The sequence below is a fragment of the Stegostoma tigrinum genome, chromosome 3 (assembly GCF_030684315.1).
Source record: "Stegostoma tigrinum isolate sSteTig4 chromosome 3, sSteTig4.hap1, whole genome shotgun sequence".
Lineage (NCBI taxonomy): Eukaryota > Metazoa > Chordata > Chondrichthyes > Orectolobiformes > Stegostomatidae > Stegostoma > Stegostoma tigrinum.
The window spans coordinates 17,898,512-17,918,690 of NC_081356.1; the positions used below are offsets into that span (position 1 = coordinate 17,898,512).

General features: G+C 37.2%; 1 protein-coding gene across 1 annotated transcript in view; it reads left to right on the forward strand.

Annotated features, from left to right (window-relative positions):
• The window catches only part of LOC125451147 (centromere protein C-like), an 80,838-nt gene extending 64,490 nt beyond the window's left edge, over positions 1-16,348 (forward strand). The window contains exons 12-18 of the mRNA XM_048527924.2: positions 330-1,593; positions 3,199-3,299; positions 4,339-4,395; positions 6,078-6,173; positions 10,322-10,497; positions 13,348-13,438; positions 13,991-16,348. Coding sequence (XP_048383881.2) covers positions 330-1,593; positions 3,199-3,299; positions 4,339-4,395; positions 6,078-6,173; positions 10,322-10,497; positions 13,348-13,438; positions 13,991-14,073 — 1,868 coding nt within the window. The 3' untranslated portion in view covers positions 14,074-16,348. The remainder of the gene's footprint in view (positions 1-329; positions 1,594-3,198; positions 3,300-4,338; positions 4,396-6,077; positions 6,174-10,321; positions 10,498-13,347; positions 13,439-13,990) is intronic.
• The last annotated feature ends 3,831 nt before the right edge of the window (positions 16,349-20,179 follow it).

The following is a 20,179-nucleotide window of genomic DNA, read 5'->3' on the forward strand; positions in this document are numbered from 1 at the left end:
GGAGAGGTCTGTTCATAAGTCTGACAGCAATGGGGAAGGAACTATGCATGAATCTGTTGGTACAGGTTTTCAATCTTTTGTATCTTCTTTTTAAGACAGTGAAAGAGAGTATAATCGGGGTAGGAGGGATCTTTATTATGTCAGCCGCTTTCCCAAGACAGTGGGAAGTGTAGATGGAGTCCGCGGATGGAAGACTATGTTACAATATTTATCTATATTGCAATAGTGACTGCATCTCAAAAGTACTTCATGGACTAAGACATGAATGCTGCTGTTTTTAAAGAAAAAATACTTTCAACTTCTCTTTGAATGTTGCCTTTCTGTTTCAGTGAGAAAGAAAGAAATATCAGCAAAGGAAACTCGGCCAAAGAAACCTGACCACTCTAAGAAATGTTATCCTTCTCGTGGATTTGAGGAGAATCATTTACGAGATGATGCTGTGGATGTATGTACCAGAAGCCAGCGGATTGTCAGACCACCCCCAAAGTGGTGGGTAGTACAGCATGCTGATAACCGCCTGCAAGACAGATTGAAGGCAGATTATTTGACAGAATTAGATAGCAGTTTACTAGACCAGACGGCAAAACCTTCAAAGTCACAAATGAAGAAGAAGAAGAAGAAGAAGATGGATTTGAAAATAAGATGTTCACGTGCACAAACAAAAAATATAATACATAGTTCAGAGGTGCAGAATGTCAGTGAAGATATTTTTGAATGTGATTTTTCTCCAACCAGCTCACCACATCGCCATTCAAAGCACACAAAGCAACAGCGAGCAGCTGATAAATGTAGCAATAGTTTAGTTAGGCCACAAGATTACCAGTCCAAACCCACAGGGCAGCAGGAAATAACTAATTCAGTTAGGCCATCACGTCGCCAGTCAAAACTCTCAGGGTACCAAGACACAGCTTATCAGCAGGACACTGATTCTGATAGTGTATCAATTAAGAAGCAAAGTAGAAAACAAAAGCATTCTTCTGTGCCATTTGTACCAAAAAAACGATTGTTTTCTGAGGTTGAAGAAGAAAAACAGGGGAAATCCTTGGACATGCGCCTGCCAAACAAACGAAAATCTACACAAAAACTGAAAAGTCATTATTTTGATATGCAGAATGAAAACGAAATTGAAGAGGAGGAGGAGTACAGTTCATGTCCAAAACAAGGCTATGTTTGTACAACTTCAAGGAAAACTGAAGGCTATATATCTGCGTCATCAAAGTCAACATCACAGAAATCTTCTCAAGGATCTGTAGCATCCTTTACTGCAACTTACCTTGACAAAAAGAGTCCACAAAGACACCTTGACAGTTGCAGGTCTCCAGGAACCCACAACCAGGTTCTAACAAGCCCAAGAAGGTCCATCACCAAGTCTGTTGATGAACTTGCAGCGAGGCCCCAGGTATCTACTGTTACTCCATATCAGGCTGTAATGAGTCCCAGAAGTTATAACACAACAAAGTATCAAGATAAAACTGCACCCCCTCAGCATTCTGAACGACCAACAGGTATGATTGAGGAAGATGACAAACCAGAACCTAGTTCTTCTGTGCAAAGCAAAAGAGCTGTAAGGCAAGGACCTCTTCACAATGATTTGTAAGTAGGCAAACAGGTTCAGTACTTGAGTATTATAATGAATCTGCTTTAATTGTAATTTTCACTTATTCTGCTTGTGGGTATTATCTACCATTCAGCTAAAAATGAAAAAATATTTTGAGCTGGTGAATCTTAATTTTCAGTGCTTCAAAAATGTTGCCAGCTCTTAAGAAAAATGAAGATTCATGATACTGTTTCTCCTTACATTTCTTGCTAGTTGCTGGGTTGGCCAGTGTGTTGACCCTGATGTCGTGATTACTCGACCCAGCTTGTGATAGATCGGTTACTGGCTGATAGAAGAGTGAACTGGGAAGAGGAGTGGGAGCCATGAGTGGCAGAGATTGAGATGGGCTGCAAGCAGGAGTTTAGTAGAAAATTATTGGAAGTATAATGAAGTTTTGGTCCATTTAGATTCAAAGCACCCAGTGCGTTTTTAAATAATACAGATCAGGAATTCTTTTATGTGCTTTTTCATGGAAGGAGTGACTATTTAGCCTGTCTTATTTTGTACACTTTTTCAGGATCATAGTAGAAGTGTTAAATATGAAATAGTTGTGCTGTTGTAATAAAGGTACTAATGTTACTGCAAATCTTTTGTGGATCATGTATAAACTTAATGGTAAGGTCCTGGAGAGTGTTCCTGAACAAAGAGACCTTGAGGTGCCGGTTCACACTTCCTTGAAAATAGAGTCACAGGTGTATAAGATAGTGAAGAAAGCATTTAGTATGCTAGCCTTTATTAGTTAGTGCATCCAGTGTAGAAGTTGGGAGGTCAAGTTGCAGCTGTACAAAACATTTGTTGGGCCACTTTTGGAGTATTGCATGCAATTCTGATATCCCTGCTATAGGAAGGATGTTGTGAAACCAGAAAGGGTTCAGAAAAGATTTATGAGGAATTGCCAGAGTTGGAGGGTTTCAGCTATGGGGAGAAGCTAAATAGCCTAGGACTATTTTCCCTGGATCGTTGGAGGTTGAGGCGTGACTTTATAAAATCAGAACGGCGTAGATAGGGTAAATAGGTAAGGTTTTTCCCTTGGGATGGGTGAATCCAAAAAGAGAGGGCATAGATTTACCGTGAGAGGGGCAAGATATAAAAGGGACCTAAAGGGCAACGTCTTCGCTGAGGTGGTGCGTGTATGGAATAAACTGCCAGAGGATGTTGCAGAGGCTGATACAATTACAACATCTAAAATGGAATAGACTCTGTGATGAGGGCTATGGGCCAAATCCTGGTGAATGGGTCTAGATTTATAAAGGATGTCTGGTTGGAGTGGACCAGTTGGACCAAAGAGTCTATTTCCATGCTATATATCTCTGTGATTGTATGGCTGTATTTGCATTGTTTTTTGCGTGTTACTTGTGTTTAGTTTTATGGGAAATTGGTGATGACTACCCATTGGTAGGTGGTGTTTTCAAAAAATAACTCCTAATATATCCTCCCTCCCCGATCATGTAGGCTGATTTGAGTGAGTTTTAAGATATGCAAGCAGGTGAAGTTAAAATTATGTATTATTTCATGTTCTATCATAAAGACAGATTGCCTGCTCATAATTTTCTATTAAGTATTTGAAGAATAACAAGTTGAAGGTTTTTTTTTATTTTTAGGCCTGTTTTTAATAAGAGTGGGCCAGGGCCATGTGCGAATTATGAAGAGGAATCAGCTGATCCAGGTGATCATGAAGATTTTGAACACAGAGAAATAATGGGTAGGAATAAAAATATTCTGTGAAAGTTATATGTTGGTTTAAACATCAGAAGTAACATTCTTTCAAAGAAATTTAAGTCATTGTTATAATTTTGGTTAAATGAGTGTTAGCTCTTGTAAGCCTCTACTATTTTGTCTAAAAGCTGATTATTTGTGTATTGGTAGATTATTTCAATTTTTGTTGGCTGTTGAGTAAAGAGGGATAAGCACATACATAGTTAAATCTGAATCTGACCTCATCTGATCTTCGCTCTAATCACTTGTCCAACAAGAATCACGGACATTCGCAAGTGGGAATTGTGTCCAATTTACTTTTCTTTGCTGGCTGGACAAGTAGAGGTTGTTGTAATGATCTCTACTACTACCTTAACTACTTCTAAATCTAAACTGAATCAGACATGGGATTCTGTTCTGTAGCATTTACTTCTATTTGATCCTTTTACCTTCTTGCCAAAGTTTCCTCTTTCCTTTGTCACTGTCAGCTTTCTTGGATAATGCTTTGTTTCACTTTCATGTTGTCCTCTTGTTTATGTCAGGAGGCTGTGGTTCTGTTACTCAGTGTCTGTTTCCAGTGCACAGTTGAATCTAACAGATTTTTTCCCAATGATAGAATTGAAATGATTATTGTCTTCTAAAGCTCACGTGACTTTCAGAAGTGTGATCTGTGCAAGCAGGTCTGTAATTGTTTCTTGAGAAATATTTTGAATTCCTCTTCTAAACTTGTGTCCACGGTGGACTGAATGTGTCCTTGAACTGACGAGGCCCAGTGTGCCTACCAAAATAAAATTAATTCACTGGGTGTATTCAGAGGACTGCCACCATGATCCAAACAACTTAGTTTGATTAGCAGAAAAGTAGGAAGAAGTCTCTACACGTATTTATTTGTGGCCTCTGGTTCTGAATGAAACTCCAAAAGGTGACTTGATTGACCCTGTTGAACTGCATCCAGTTGATATCAGAAGTTGAATTGCTTCCAAAGGGAGAAAGATCACAGGGGCATCTCAAAGTAATCTCTTCATTCATCCTTTTCTTTCTTTTAGACTTTGATGCCAGTGATGATGACAGTTATATGAAAGGGAGCACCAGTGAGGAAAATGGTCAGTTTATTCTGAGTTTAAAGCTTGTACTCTTATAAACCAAAAATGCATTGAGTTACTTGTGATACTGTAATCATTTTGACTTGATTGTAAGCATTGTTGTTTCTAAATCAGAAGCCCATTGGTTAAACTGATCTGACATAACTGCACATTCTTAAGTACCTCTAATTAACACAATTCACTCAATCACTACATTAAAATTAACATTACAAATGGTAGTTGAGACTGAATCAGGAAAAGTTGAAAGTTTCAACCACACTTTGGTCAAAGTTTTTCCAGACTGCACTCCTTTAGTCCTAAACTCACTAGCCAGTGTTCCCTACACTGACATTCCTCTTAATGCCTCGAAAACTTAATCAAATCTCTGTTTGCCTATCTAAATTCCAGGAAATACAACCTCAGTTTGTAAAATATCTCCTGGTATTGTAAATTTGCAGTCCAGTTATCAAGTGTGACAACACTTGATAAACTGGCAAAAGTTACATCTCTCAAATACCATGATCTGCTATGATGTCTGAGTGTTTATGCTGTAAATAAGGCATAGCGGTGATGTGTATACTTCCTGCGTTACATTTCAGTTAGTTAAAGTTTGTTTTTTTTAACTTTGATTTTAAGAGGCGTGTCAATGTTTTTTCGTAGACCTTTTGAGGGATGTTGATGTCTCAAAGCTTCAATTGGTCAGGGTTTACTGTGGTTGTGGGTACCTCTTGATCACCCGGTATACCCTTGGTCCCATAGATGCTAGTTAATAAAACGTTTTGCTGTACATCTGCCCACCCATGTGATGCACAAAAAAGCCTCACACGTTGTAGCCATGTCTTTGTGTTGTGATATTGTTACTTCTACCCCTTATATTCTAGTCCCTAAGATACATATGCAGCATTCCATTGGACATTGATTATTTTTTGTACATGTCCATGATATTTTGGTATTTAATGCAATTTTATGGATCTTTAGGCCTCCAAAGTTTATGGCTTTTTACCATCCAGATGTGGTGTTCAATGCAGAGTGTAGTGTTTATATTTTTTTCCACATTGTTCAAAAAGATCCTAATGTTAGTATTCAATTATGCTTACCATATTGGACAAATTTTTCTGTTGATTTCCTCAGTTTTGTTTGCATGCCTTTTCTGACTGCTTTCCCCCTATCTAAGGTGTGTGTGAGCCTTGCATAGTTACAGCAAACGTTTTATTAATGGCTCAATCTTTTTTGGAATATGTTTCGAATTTTGAATTGCCCAAATCATGAAATTAGATATTTTATACTGATTGTTTATCCTTCAAATAGCAGTAGTCCAAATTCCTTGCCCTCACTCTTGTCTGTCATTAAGAAAACTCTGCTTTCCATTAGAATATGCAGTTCAGATAATGTCTAACTTGATTGAATCCCCTGAATGAGTAATCCATTAATGTTTGCTTTTTGACAAGTATTCAAAACGGATAAAGGCAGCACCATAAAATGGCCACAAGAGTCTGTTGTCGCACCCAGCTTATCTGTGGCACATGTATTAGATCTCAGAGAATAATGCTATGATTTTAATGGTGGATTTATCCTGGCATTTAATCAATATAAATTATCTGTTTTTAATTATATATCAAATATATTAAAAATATGTTATGATGATGATTAATGCAAGTTAAAGTACTTTCTAATAACTTCAATCTGTTTTATTATTTGAACAGATAACTGTGAGAAGAGGCCACCTGAAATAGCTATGCAGGAACGTTTGAAGCCTACCTGTGTTTGGGATGTAAAGGAAAGCAGTGAAGCATTTGTAGGTTTGTGTCGTTGCCACTGTACAAAAATAACACATAATTGAAATAGTAGGTGATAGCTGTGCGGTTAGGTTTTGTGTGCTTCATTTGTCCATGCATACAAATGGTTTGTTCTAGATCAGCACCTCAACTTTGTGCCTCTACCTTTTTCAAGATTACTTCAGGTTGAATTAGACAAGTATAAAATAAATCTTGATTAAAATTAGAGGATGAGGGAAACTGTTTGACCCAGTGTCATAAATAGTTCCATACCAGAGCATTTTTCTTAAAAAAAAGTTCTTTTGTTGCAACTCTTTTTTTTTCCAATATGTTACCTTTAAGTGTTATGATTGACTCTGCTTCATTAGCTGGTTGCAGTCATGCATTCTGTCTTAATATGCTTTTCATGGAACTGTTATTTCTAAGTTATGTTTCTAATTTTTCTTTCCTACTACACTCTACATATTTCGAAAAAATGGTATTAAACTACATTTGTCATTTCCCCAACATGAGACCTCCTGCCTTTATTGTCATTGATACTGGGATGTGTATGCAGCCAATCAGTGTCACTGTGAAGCAGAGATAATGGGAACTGCAGATGCTGGAGAATTCCAAGATAATAAAATGTGAGGCTGGATGAACACAGCAGGCCAAGCAGCATCTCAGGAGCACAAAAGCTTTTGTGCTCCTGAGATGCTGCTGCTTGGCCTGCTGTGTTCATCCAGCCTCACATTTTATTATCACTGTGAAGCAGAATGAGTTTGCAGCAAGTCGGCATCTTTGAAGCCGACAGAGAAAGCGGACCTCTGTGAAAAATTTAGGATGGCTTAATTAGAATCATGCTGGGAAGTGTGTCCAAATTGTATAACCAGGGTTGTAGCTAGATCTTTAAGCTAATTAATGGGAAGAAGGATTCAATTCAAGGCAAGTTTTCAAAAATCAAAAGAAACTATTGAACAGAGATGCAGGGAAATGGAAATGAAAGGGTCATACAAAAGGGTAGAAAAGTGCAGTATAATTAGATTGAGAATAAGTGGTAATGATAAAGTTTGAGAAACTGAACATGTCTGGCAGTACTTGTGGAAGAATGCAAGAGTTAACATTTTTTGAGTCTAGTGACCCTTCTTTAGAAGCGCTCTAAGGAATAATCTCTGAACTTGAAATGTAAACTCCATTTTCTCTACACAATTGCTGCCAGTCCTGAGAATTTCTCTAGCAGTTTCTGCATTTGTTTGTTTCAGATCTCCAGCATCCAAAGCTCTATGCTGTACAAACAATATTTAGACATTTAGACATTTAGAAAAGCTTAACATAATCAAATCAGTGTTGACCTGGCTTTGTGAAAGGGAAATTATGTTTAACATGTTTGGTAGAGATGTTTGAGGATATAACAACCAGAGTTGATTTAAGGGAACCAATAGATATAGTTTTATTTTGATTTCCAAAAGGAGTTTGATAAGGGGCTGCATAAAATGTTATTAAACAAGCTAGGAGCTCACATTATTGGGGATAATGTATTACCATGGATTGAAGTTTGATTAACACACACAAAACAGAATTGGGTAATTTTTTTTCGGGTTATAAAAATATAACTTCTTGAGTGCCACAAGGAACAGGCCTAGGGCCTCAATTTTTACTATCTATATTAATGACTTGGAAGAGGGGCCAAAATGTTATATATCCCCATATGTTGGTGATGCAAAAATAGCTGAGAGGACATGTGGTGATGAAGACATGACAAATTTCCAAGAGGACATGGTTTCAATGGGCAGGCAAAATGTTGGCAAATGAGGTAAAGTATGAAGTTTTGCATTTCAGTAGGTAGACTGAAAAGATAGCCCACATTTAAATGAACACATTCTGGAAAATGCAGAACAGAATGATCTGGGTGTTTTTGTGTATGAAACACAAAAATGTTTGCATGCGGATGCTGTCGATAATTAAGGCAAATTGAATTTTGACCTTTATTGCTGAGGGCTTGGAGTTTTTTTTATTTGCTCTTGAGACAAGGCCATTGCTAACTCGGCCAGTTTTTGTTTTTTAAACTGCTGACAATAAGGATGTTCTCTTGTGAGAGAGGGATGAATGGTGATGGTGTAACCTGAGAGTTACTATGCCTTGGGCAAAAGGAGAGGTTGAGAGGGCTGTCCTTCATGGTAACCTCAGCATCCGTGTGCATCCTAAACCAACCGTCCAGCTAACTGGCTTATTCAGCCATAGTAGGATTCGAACCCACAGCCCGAGACCATGACCTGAGTATGTAGATTTAATAGGCAAGTGATAATATCACTAGGTACCTTTCTTTAGTTGCCCTTGCGAAGGTGATGGTGAGCTGCTGCCTTCAACTGCTGCAGCCTGTTTGCTGTGCATAATCTCAATGCTGTAAGAGAGGGCATTCCAGGATTTTGATTCAGCAGTACTGAAAGAACAGCAAGACATTCCTTAGTTAAGATGGCAAGTGGCCTGGAGGGGAACTTGCAGATAGTGGTGTACCTGTGTATCTGTTGCTCTTATCCTTTTAGATGGAGGTGGTTCTGGGTTTGGAAAGTACCATTTAAAGATCTTTGGTGAACTTTGCACAGCATCTTGCAGATAACACGTAACTGCTGCTGCTAAGCAATGATGGTGGAGGGAGGCGGATGTTTGTCGATGTGCTGCTGATAAATAGGCTGCTTTGTTTTGCATGGTGTGAAGTTCCTTGTGCATTGGAGCTGCATTCATTCAAGCAAGTGGGAAGTTTAAAAATGATACAACTATACAGGATGATCATGGTGACGGTGCATCTGCAGTACTGTGTACAGTTTTGATACCTGTATCTAATATTGGAGGCAGTTCAAAGGAGATTCATTAGGCTAATTCCTAGGAATTGATTTGTCAGACTGGCAGAACAGATTAGGCCTTTATTATTTTGAAAGATGAACTTATTGAAACATGCATGATTCTGTGGGAATTTCACAACATAGATATTGAAAAGATTGTTCACTTGTGGAAGAATCTCAAAATAGGGGACATAATTACAGAATATGGGGATTTGTTTAAAACTGAGGTGGAAGGGAATTTCTTCTCGCAGGGGGTAATAATTGTCTGGAATTCTCTACAGCAAAGAGTTTTGCAGGCGAGATCACTGAAAATATTTAAAGAGGAAGTAGATTTTTTTTTGAAATTGCAGGTACTAAGGGTTATGAAGAACTGAAATGAAAGAGAGGTTAATGCCTGGCACAGATCAGTCATTATTTAGTAGATTTGAGGGGCTGAATGGCTACCCATGCTGTTTTTTCTTATGTTCAGATGTCATTATTTGCTAAGCTTCCTTTTTCCATGTTTGTCAGCAAACCATATTTCTCACATATCCAGTTTAGGCCTAATAAGAACGAGTGAGATTTTAAAAACGCTTGGAGGGGTGTATCATTAATTGAAGTTTGTCAGTGTGAGAATAGCTACAGATTTATACACTCATTGCCATTTTTAGCAAATCCTTTCCAGTTTTTATTGTCACATCACCTTCACAATTATGGGCCTTCCTTCATCTTGGCAACAGATTTTTTTTATGTGGCATGCTACAAAAGCATTATGAAAGTCCAGTAATACCACGTTCTTTATAAATATGTTTCTCCTGATTGCTTGATGCTGTTATTATTCCTTAATAGTGTCCTTCAATGTTTTGCTACTGTTGATTTCAGACTAATGTGTACAGGTAGCTAGCTGACCCCTCCTCTGATTTTCAATGTGTGTGTCCCTCAGCCAGTTGTTTGGAAAAACCCTAACTCTTCAAGTTAGGTTAACTATTTGAAATTTGCAGGCAGTAATGTGCATTCCAAGACTCAAAACTGACTTTGTAAATGAGACATAATAAATGTTTATTTTCCAGTTCTGAAAGAACACAAAATAAATAAATACATCATAAAATTTTAAGTCGATATGCATTTCTTTGGTAAGATTATTCGATTTGGACATTTTATTTGGTTTTGGCTTTTATCAGGTATAGTGTGACTGAGAGAAACCATACTAAGATGCAAGTACAAAGCAGATAATTAATATTTAAAATAATATGTTGCAAATGGATTTGGGCAAAAATAGTAGGTCAGTGTTTTTTGTATTTTGTATTAGTTATTTTTAAGTCAGTTTAATTTGCAGTGCACATCTTTTAATCCTTGATTTTTTTTCACTTTCAGACTGTGTTAAGACTTCAGATATGTGTGATTTCTTCTATCCCTTAAAGACAATGTATGAAGATAATAGGTCCATTGCCATCTGCAAAAGCTTAAATTCACAGACATTTTCTTGTGGCAAACTAGTGTTGGGACCATACAAAGAAAAGGGATGTCAAATGGTTTATAAAGATACTATGGTAAATTTATTTTCCCATATATTGATTCATTTTTCAGAGAAACTTTTGAGATGTTATATTTTAAATGCCAATACAATGTTTTTGTTAATTTTAACATTTTGAGTAACTTGAGTCCTTTTTATATACTTGTACTTCATATTTTTAAAAAAATAAATCTGAGTCCTGTTGCACTCCTTTCCTCTGCTGCCTGATTTCCCAAAAATGTCTGCTTCAAAGTCTTATCCTTCACTTGCCAGCCTGATGATTTAAGATCTGCATGTCATACTTTTCATAACCTTTAGATATTCGTCCTTCTGATATGCCTTTCAAATCAATTGTTTTCCGTTTTACTTATTTTCATTACAAGCCTCCTTCAAAGTACTCCATTTGTAAATTTCTCCTTTTGTGAAAAGTTTCCTAAGCTTAATGGATAGGGAGAGACCCTAAATGGCTTCTGAATGTGGGACCCACGGGGATGGATACTGTGGAGTTAATACTGCAACTCCTTCCCAGTCTCCACACTTGGTAAACTTGTCCGGTCAATGTCAAGGTCATTGTTTCTGTTTCTAAGCTGTACACTTGAGGAGCATTGCAAAAGCATTAAATTGTGCAGAGGAGATTTAAAAGAATGGTTTCTGGAATAAGGGACCTTGGCTTTCATTAACAGGGGGATTGAGTTTGAGAGTCGTGAGATCTTGTTGCAGCTCTATAAAACTTTGGTTAGACCGCACTTGGAATACTGCGTCCAGTTCTGGCCGCCCTATTATAGGAAAGATGTGGACGCTTTGGAGAGGGTTCAGAGGAGGCTTACCAGGATGCTGCCTGGACTGGAGGGCTTATCTTATGAAGAGAGGTTGACTGAGCTCGGTCTCTTTTCATTGGAGAAAAGGAGGAGGAGAGGGGACCTAATTGAGGTATACAAGATAATGAGAGGCATAGATAGAGTTGACAGCCAGAGACTATTTCCCAGGGCAGAAATGGCTAGCACGAGGGGTCATAGTTTTAAGCTGGTTGGTGGAAAGTATAGAGGGGATGTCAGAGGCAGGTTCTTTACGCAGAGAGTTGTGAGAGCATGGAATGCGTTGCCAGCAGCAGTTGTGGAAGCAAGGTCATTGGGGTCATTTAAGAGACTGCTGGACATGTATATGGACACAGAAATTTGAGGGTGCATACATGAGGATCAATGGTCGGCACAACATTGTGGGCTGAAGGGCCTGTTCTGTGCTGTACTGTTCTATGTTCTATGTTCTAACTGTGTGAAGAGTTTGAAGAAGCTACAGTTTCTGTGCTTTGATTAGAGAGTATTCTGATGAGATTTGATACAGATGTCCAAAATCATGAGTAACATTGATTAAATAGGAAATATTTCTGATGCCAGAAAGATCAGCAACGAGAAGCTACAGTGCAGTGCTTGGAAAAAATATTAAAGGTGATATCAGGATTTTTTTCCTTTTAACCAATAAGTTATTGTGATCTTGAATGTGTGGTCTGAAAGGATCATGGAACCACTTTCCATATTTTGCAAAAGAAAATTTGGATGCATGCACAGTGGGGGATAAAATAGATGGCTATGGGGAAGAATAAGGAGGGAGATTAATTGCAAGCTTTACTGAAGAGCTAGTACGTGGATAATGAGCTCTGTGGTTCCTTTATGCTTATCATGTTATGAGTTGCAGTACAAAAAATATGACTCGCTTTCTGAAAAAAAGGTGTGAAACGTTTGGTATTCATTTGTCACAAAAATCATTGAGATGTGAGTCATTCTATCAAAATAAACCCCGCTCGCTATCTGACCGTGTTTATCTTTGTCTGGAATTTGTGGTTAGTGGCTAAGCAAGGGCTTAGGTCTGCTCTCCTTGGAGAAAACTGCCCAGAAAGATTTTTGCTTTTTTACTCTTTTTGTGATACATTAAATCTGGTTCCAAGTTATGGGGATGCCTTGGTGTGCAGCAACATTGTCAGTAAGCAAGGAGGAACCAACCACACTGAAGTATATACACACAGTAAGCTTGGAACCTAAAAGTACTCAATATTCTCTCTTTTTTCCCCCCTTCCCTTCTCTCTACATCTCACTCCCTCTCCTCCCTGATTTTAGTTTTGAACTTCTGTTTTCCTGCCTGGATCCGATATTTAAGACATTTGAGCCGTTTATGGTTCTTGGCTGTTTAAATAGACATTAATGCTATATATTGCTCACCAATTTTTTATAGTATTAAACAGTGAAATCCGTTCTATTTTAGCTGGTTCAAATCCACTACTTGACAGGGTGGATGTACAATGGTTGTTTCCCCTTGTGGGAGAATTTAGAACCCGATGGCTTAATCTTAGAATAAGAGTTGGCAAGTTTAATACAGTGATTAGGAGGAATTTCTTTTCTTCAAGTGGAGAATCTGTGTGGCATTCTTCATGAGGGCAGTCGATCCTGGTTCATTAGGCATATTTAAGGCTGATACAGTTTTTTAATCAGTCGGGGAGTTGAGGGTTCGGGGGAAAGGCTGGAAAGTGAAGTTTGGAATTCTCAGCTCAGCTGTGATCTCATTGAATAGCCAAGCAGACTCGATGGGCTGAATGACCTACTTCTGCTCCTACGTCGTACAATGTTAATTTCTGATTTAATAGGGCGACAGCTTACTTTTAAAATGTGTCCCTTAGTTTCACTCCCTCTCACAAGAATAAAATGATTGCCTAGCATTACCATGTCAGATACCCTGAGGATCTGCACATAAACTTTCCAAAACCCACTTCCTGTATTTTAGATTAAAGAAGTTACCATTTAACTTCTTCAACTTCTTTTTAACATTAGAAGAATCCTGTATGTGGCTTTTTATGTAAAACCTAGTTTGTTTTTGATGCGCATTAGTTGTTTTACAGGTATTTCATATCCTAAAAGGAGATCTAGGGGTTACAATATACCGTACCACATACCATCTCAAAGAGGGGGATTACTTCTTTGTGCCTTCAGGTAAATGTTCTTTTACCTTTTTTTGTTTTTATTTGCTGCTAAATTTATGCTTATTGGGCAGCTGCACTATTTCACTTTGCATTCATCTGCCAGTACTTGGCAGGCATAAAAATATGCAAAAATTGACAGCTTCTGGTCAGTAAGCACTCTGAATTCACCTAGATGTACGTCTAAATGCAAGCGTAAATCCTGATTCCTCATAGTGAAGGGATTGCATATTTCACCAAGGAAATCAAACAGCTGGAGAGACGCTAAAGCACAAAATTGATTTTATAGGATTGTAATTGCAAGTGAGATTTGTCAAAAATTCTTTCAATAGCCAAGTTAATTGAGCATTTCAACACAGTTCACGAGCATATTCCTCATTAGCGCACAGGTTTCAAAAGCGCATGCTGATGTGATTAAATGGCCCCAGTAATTAAAAGATGAAAGACAGGCACTAAGATGGCTGACAGACCTGGGGCATTTTGTAATTTTCAAAATGTATTGTCTTTAACGTAGAATTAAAATGATTACGTTATTACTTAAGTAGTTTTTATTTCCCTGTTATAGGTAACACATACAATGTTACAAATCTTCAGGATACTGAGGCTGTTCTGCTTTTCACACAATTGAAAGGATCCAAGATGGATTAACAAGTTTTGTAAGCAGCTGTTTTGGTACAGTGCTATACTTTGTAAATTTGTAATTGAAGTGTTTTAGAATAGTTTTGACCATTTGGAATAATTAAAACTTTAATGTTTTTTTTATGAACCAATGCCTGTTTTCTTATGAAATGTGAGGAATATTGGGCTTTTGAAATTGTTCAGTGCAGTTAATGTTACTGAACATATAGCTTGATATTGTCATCATAAAGCTTCTCTAGTTTTTTTTTACCATTTATTAGAGCAGTTTTGAATATTTTTGGAATAGTTGAAATGTTTGCTTTTTGTTAAGAATTAATCTGCTGTTATGCAACATGCTGCTTTGAGCATTTATATCTGTATATTTGAACTTGATGTATTGACCAGTAAACATGATACATAATGGAACATATTCTGTAATTGTATAATTTGATATTTTAGTTCTCAAATTTTTGTAAACAAAGGTGAAGAAATAGTATTCACCAAAGGCAGCTTCATATCAAAATACATGTGTTTATGGCAACGGGGATGATCTGTACCAAGTAAACCATAAATTCTTGTTCATGTGCTGGTTACGATTAACCTGCTTGGAACTATGCATTTCATGTCATTGCTTCGTCCTCATATTGGAGTTCTGAATCTTGGTTAAACAATGCTAGTGAAGAGAGAGAAGAGAAACTAAATGAAAGTGACCTTTCACTCCTTGTCCTTGGGATTGAATGCAGTCCATTTTAATAGAGAAACCTCTTCTGTCCATTAGCTCTATTGATTGCCTTTGAAAAGTTTGGATATTTTCTTCACAGTCCGTGCTAGGCATTAACCAGCAACAGTAAATGATCCATGATTTTGTACCACATCAATGATTCTTTTAACTGTGTTTATCACTATGGAGGGCTGCTTGTCATCAGAAATAGAAACAGTCTCCCAACTTAGATGCACCCAGTTCAGTTTTAGTTCAGTTAGCTCTGGAGCAAAATTTGATCAATATGTTTTAATCACAAAGTTTCATGAAGTGTGCAGTGCTGGAGAATAGTGTTGTTTCCTTGTCACAATCCAACATAATGTGACCCTTCCAAGTGAGATTACCTGCTTAGTTTCAGTTATGGGTTGTTTAGTGTTTAAGATGACCCAATTAATTTTACACAGCCTTAGAATTTGAGAGTGAAGATTTTCATTTCGTCACTATTAACAACTGCAGCATACTAATTGCAAGAGGCATTTAACTGTCTAAAATTGTTTATGCTAGGCGTGACACATTTTAGGTAGCAATAGTATATTCACGTATAGCTAATTAGTTTAGAAGTGCTTTGGAACTCCATGGGCATATGGAAAAGCAATTTTTAAAAAAAGTGAATTCCTTTGTTTTCTCCCTTGGTTTCTGTTTCTCTTTCCCACTAATATTGGTGATACAGCACACTTTTTTATTAACTGGCACCTATGGGACCATGAGTGTGCTGGTTGATAAATATTCCATATAATCAAGAGGCCCACATAATCAATGTACAACAGTCAGTAATAGAAACATATTGTTGTTATATTTATTTATAGCATAAATCATTTAAATAATAATGCAACTTCATCTTAAATAAAACTTATCGGCAGAGAGCCTTCTCACTCTCGCCGTCATCTGACTACTCAGATGTCCTGTTTAGATCACAGTATTCAAGGAGAAATTAACTTGAAAATGAATCAACCTTTGTTATTGAATGTGACCACTTGATTGAACAACAATTACACCGATGTCAGTAAATTAAAACTCTAATAATCGGACAGAATAACACAGTAAACTTCCCCGTATTTGAGGTACCTAATTTTTGCTATTTTATCTAGCATGCCAATTCACTAGATGCCAGTTAAAGCATAGTTTGCTGTATAACTGAATTTCTTAGATCTTTGTTACTCATGGTATAGATTCTGTACTTGTTCCCAATTTTACATCCACTGAACAAGAAGCAAATCTAACCCAACTTTTTCCTTCATTGCATGTGATGTAGTTTGCAAATGTAAAGAAATTCTATGCGGAAAGTATTTGTAAGCCTTTGCTTATTTTTGTAACAGCCAGTACATTCATTGTATTATAAAGAAATTGTTTTATTTGAAAAATGGATGTTTGATGTGCAAGTATTTAACTATGGTGCAAAGATGTTGAACCATTTGTATGTGTATATATATAAAAAGAGCTTCAGCACATCTAGCAAAAGTTAGAAAGGATGCCATTTTTCCCCAGAGTACCTTGTCTTAAACAAAACATGTACATTTGGAAATAAAAGATCATGTGATTTCTCTATGCTGACTCCCATCATTACTTTATTATTGTGATGTTGCATAATTTTGGGATGTTGACTATTTATCATGAATTTCTTCACCATCTCTGTATGCCTTTGTAATGTCATGTATTTTGTTTGAGGTGGAGGAAGAAGAATTTGTTGTATTCATGAGTGAAAACTAAGCAGGAGATAATGGATCTGACAACTTCTCCCATATATGTCATCTTTCATTGGATAAACGTACAGATGATAATGGATTGTGTCGCTTAGCTGGGCTTCAGATTGGTTTCTCAGGTTGGCGCAACATCGAGGGCCAAAGAGCCTGTACTGCGCTGTAATGTTCTATGTTCTGTATCTTGCCCAGTGTGCACAAATGTTGATCTAATGTCCTCAGTGAACCTTAGTTTATTCAAAATTTTATTTTGAAAATTGGCTACAGTTTTCATTAAGAAAATTATCTTCTATTAAGTTAGTTAGAAACGTCACTGATGTCACCATTCTACCTCACTACCACCTTCCAGCTTCCCCACTATCGCACAGTTAATAGACTGGTTATCAGTCATCCAATGTTGGATGAACAGAACTTTCCTTCCTCTTACATGTTGGGAATCTGAATTCATTGCTTTTGTTCCCCTATCTAAACTCTCGCTACCAATTCTTGTTCCTCTCCTTGGCAACTGTCAGAGACTAAACCAGATTATTATGAGCATTAATGTTCCTTGACCCTAAGATGCACTTCCAACTATACATTCCAACCATTCCTAAGATTGCACCTAATTCTGTGGATGACTTTACCCCTGCTTAAGTTAATCTGCTTCTGAAACTTTCTTTTATGTATGTCCAAAGGATGTCTAGCTGGTGTCATATAACCTCCTGTCTATAGACATAAGTCATCCAAAGCTCTGTACACATAGTTACTCACCCAAGTCCCTATTTACCTCTAACTGCTGTCTGTGTTAACTTACCTTAGTTCCCAGTTGAACAATATGTTGATTTTAAAATTATCACTTGAACCTCACATGGTCTTGCCCTTCCAATCTTTGTAGTCTCCTCCTTGCAAATCTCCAAGGTATCTACGGTTATCTCATTTTGGCCTCGTGAGTGCCCTCAATTTTAGTAATTCCATTGGTAGCAGCACCTTAAGTTATTTAAGCTAAAAGGTCCGGATGTCTCACAACTAAAACTTTCCACCTTTTGCCTAGCTGCCTCCTTTTCTAGATATTTCTTACAATCCAAGCTTGGGTTATCTGACCTCGTATTAACTTTTGTAGCTTGATGTCATTTTATGCTTCCGTGAAGTATTGTGGGAAACTTAATTTAATTTGCTAGATAAATGCAAACTGATGTTGGAATTGCCATATCCCTCAGTATGAAAAGCTGAGGTACTGAGCTTTGACCTTTGGCAGCTATCTCTTTGATTTCCTGATTATGGTGTGCTCAGAACTATCCTAGTTCAGCTCGTGAAGCTTTATTGTCCTTTGTTCAGTTGAAGACTTTTTCAGTATAAATTTCTTAAATTTTTGTTTCCTCCCATTCAGAGTGATTCATTTAATTAATGAACTGACTTTTTATTTTTATCCCCAAGGCTTTGTTACTATTCCTCAAAAATTTGTCAGTTTTTGATTCTTTGAATCAGCATTAGAATATAATACTATACGGCATTGCTGCCATGCCATAGTGGGGAATAAGTGTTCCATTATTGTGTTCTCAGAACATTTGCTGTTATGGACTGGAGCACCAAACATTAACTGGTGCTGTTTTTCAGTATTTTTTTAAACCTAGAATGGCTATGGTGTAGATTACTTCAAAGTTATCTGTTTTGTTCAGATTTGGACAAAGGCTTGAAAATCTTGGTTAATGACTTTGTTATTGACTGGATGAGCTTTCCAAGCCATGAAGTGGAGTAGTGGACATGCCTGCACTGCACAGTTTTAACTCCACAGCATGCATCTTCTTTGCCTTCTAAACATAAGACTTGTTAGGAAACCTCTGAGACAAGTGGTTCTAGATTTAAGCCACACTTCCCAGGCCTTGAATACAAATCAAGACATACTCTATTGCAGTCTTAAACGCATGTAGATCTGTTGGACAGTTATCACTCAATCAAAATCACAAAACTAGATTACCTTGTCAACATTGTGTCGCCGTTTATAGTTTGCTGTGTGCAATTGGCTGTCTTATTTTCCTGTACTAAAACTATGCCTACACTTCGAAAGTACTTCATTAGCTGTAAAACACTTTAGTAGTTGTGTAAAGCATCATACAAAAGCAGAGATGATAGGAACTGCCGATGCTGTAGAATCTGAGATAACAAGGTATAGAGTTGGATGAACACAGCAGGCCAAGCAGCATCAGAGGAGCAGGAAGGCTGACGTTTCGGGTCTGGACCCTTCAGAAAAAAGGAGTTTTTGATTTTCACTCAGAAGTAGGAAATATTAAGAGTAGTAGACAATTGATTTGCCCTGTTATGTTAGCAGCTTGTTCCAAGCTTTCAGATGGGAACCTGCTGAAGAACTTATAGCAGAGAAAATTTATGAAAATGTGTCAAAGAATTAAACAAGAACAGCATGAATTATTAACAAAATATCAACTAATTAAAGTTGCACCATCATCAATTTGCAATATTCTATATCAATGAGATTATTGATTAAAATCTGTAGGTCCTAGCTCATGCTTCAAGTTTTATTTTTGCTGCACCTCAGCCAAAAAACTTGCCTTGACAACGTTTAATGTTATCCTCATTGGGCAGATTTTGCTACTTCTTGAACTGACCATCAGGTGGAGCACTTACCTAATGCTTTCAGCCCAGTGTCGTGGAATTGTTTTTAACGTTGGGAGCTGTCTTGTTCCATGGAAACATTTCTCAGGATAGAATGATAGTAGCAATGTAACCTGCACAGTCTTCAATCCTAGCTGGAGGAGAAAGCATAATGGCACAGAGTAACACAGATTCTTCTCAAGGAGGGAAATGTATTAAATTGTAGGATCCCTTGGATAATCGCTTGCAAAGCAAAGATGATATCCCTGAGATTGTTACTTTTGAAAGATTTTATGTTAAAGATAGAAGACATTAAAAAGGTGCCATCTTTTAGATGAGACAGTAAACCTTTTTCTACTATGATCACATTTGAAAGGATGAAAATGTTACAACCGTTCAGGCAACTATGAAGGGAGGAGGAAGAGGAAGCCATGTGAGAGTAATTTGGGTGCAGGCCCTGTTGTAAGTGAGGACTTGTCTGTTAGCACAGGACATAGTTGTATTATTCAGACTCAATGGCAGGCTTACTGCCTCGAAGCTTATGATCCAAGAATAGCCATCCCACGTGGGTCATTTCTGTAAGCAAAATAGCTAATATATTTTCTGCATTACGACAGACTATACATCTTAGGGATTTAAGAATGAACTGAGATTATGAATAGCACCAAATAAATGAAAATCTTTCATGTTAAACCTCATCAGGATTTACACATTTATTGAAGGGTAATATCATTATGTAGAGAGTTTTCAGTCTCATATTTATTGAAGAAAAACAGACAAGCTACTTCTCTAGAAACAATATTCAACATGTGAATCAATTTCATTTGCTTTCGCCACTTTACAATTCAGCAATGTCAGCAGAAGCTAGTTACTATCATCTCAAGTTGTCTCATTTCAGTCTTCAAAGTGAAGATGACCAGGATGTTGTGTTCAGGACATACAAAGGGAAGGAGAAAACATTCTAAAACGTAACAGAAATTCTATTTAAATACTAAAAAATCTTCCATGGTAATGCTTATAGTAAGTTTTGAGGATCCATTGTTTTATAATACTAGGAGCATTGCAGCATTATTCTGTATAAGGTATAGAATAG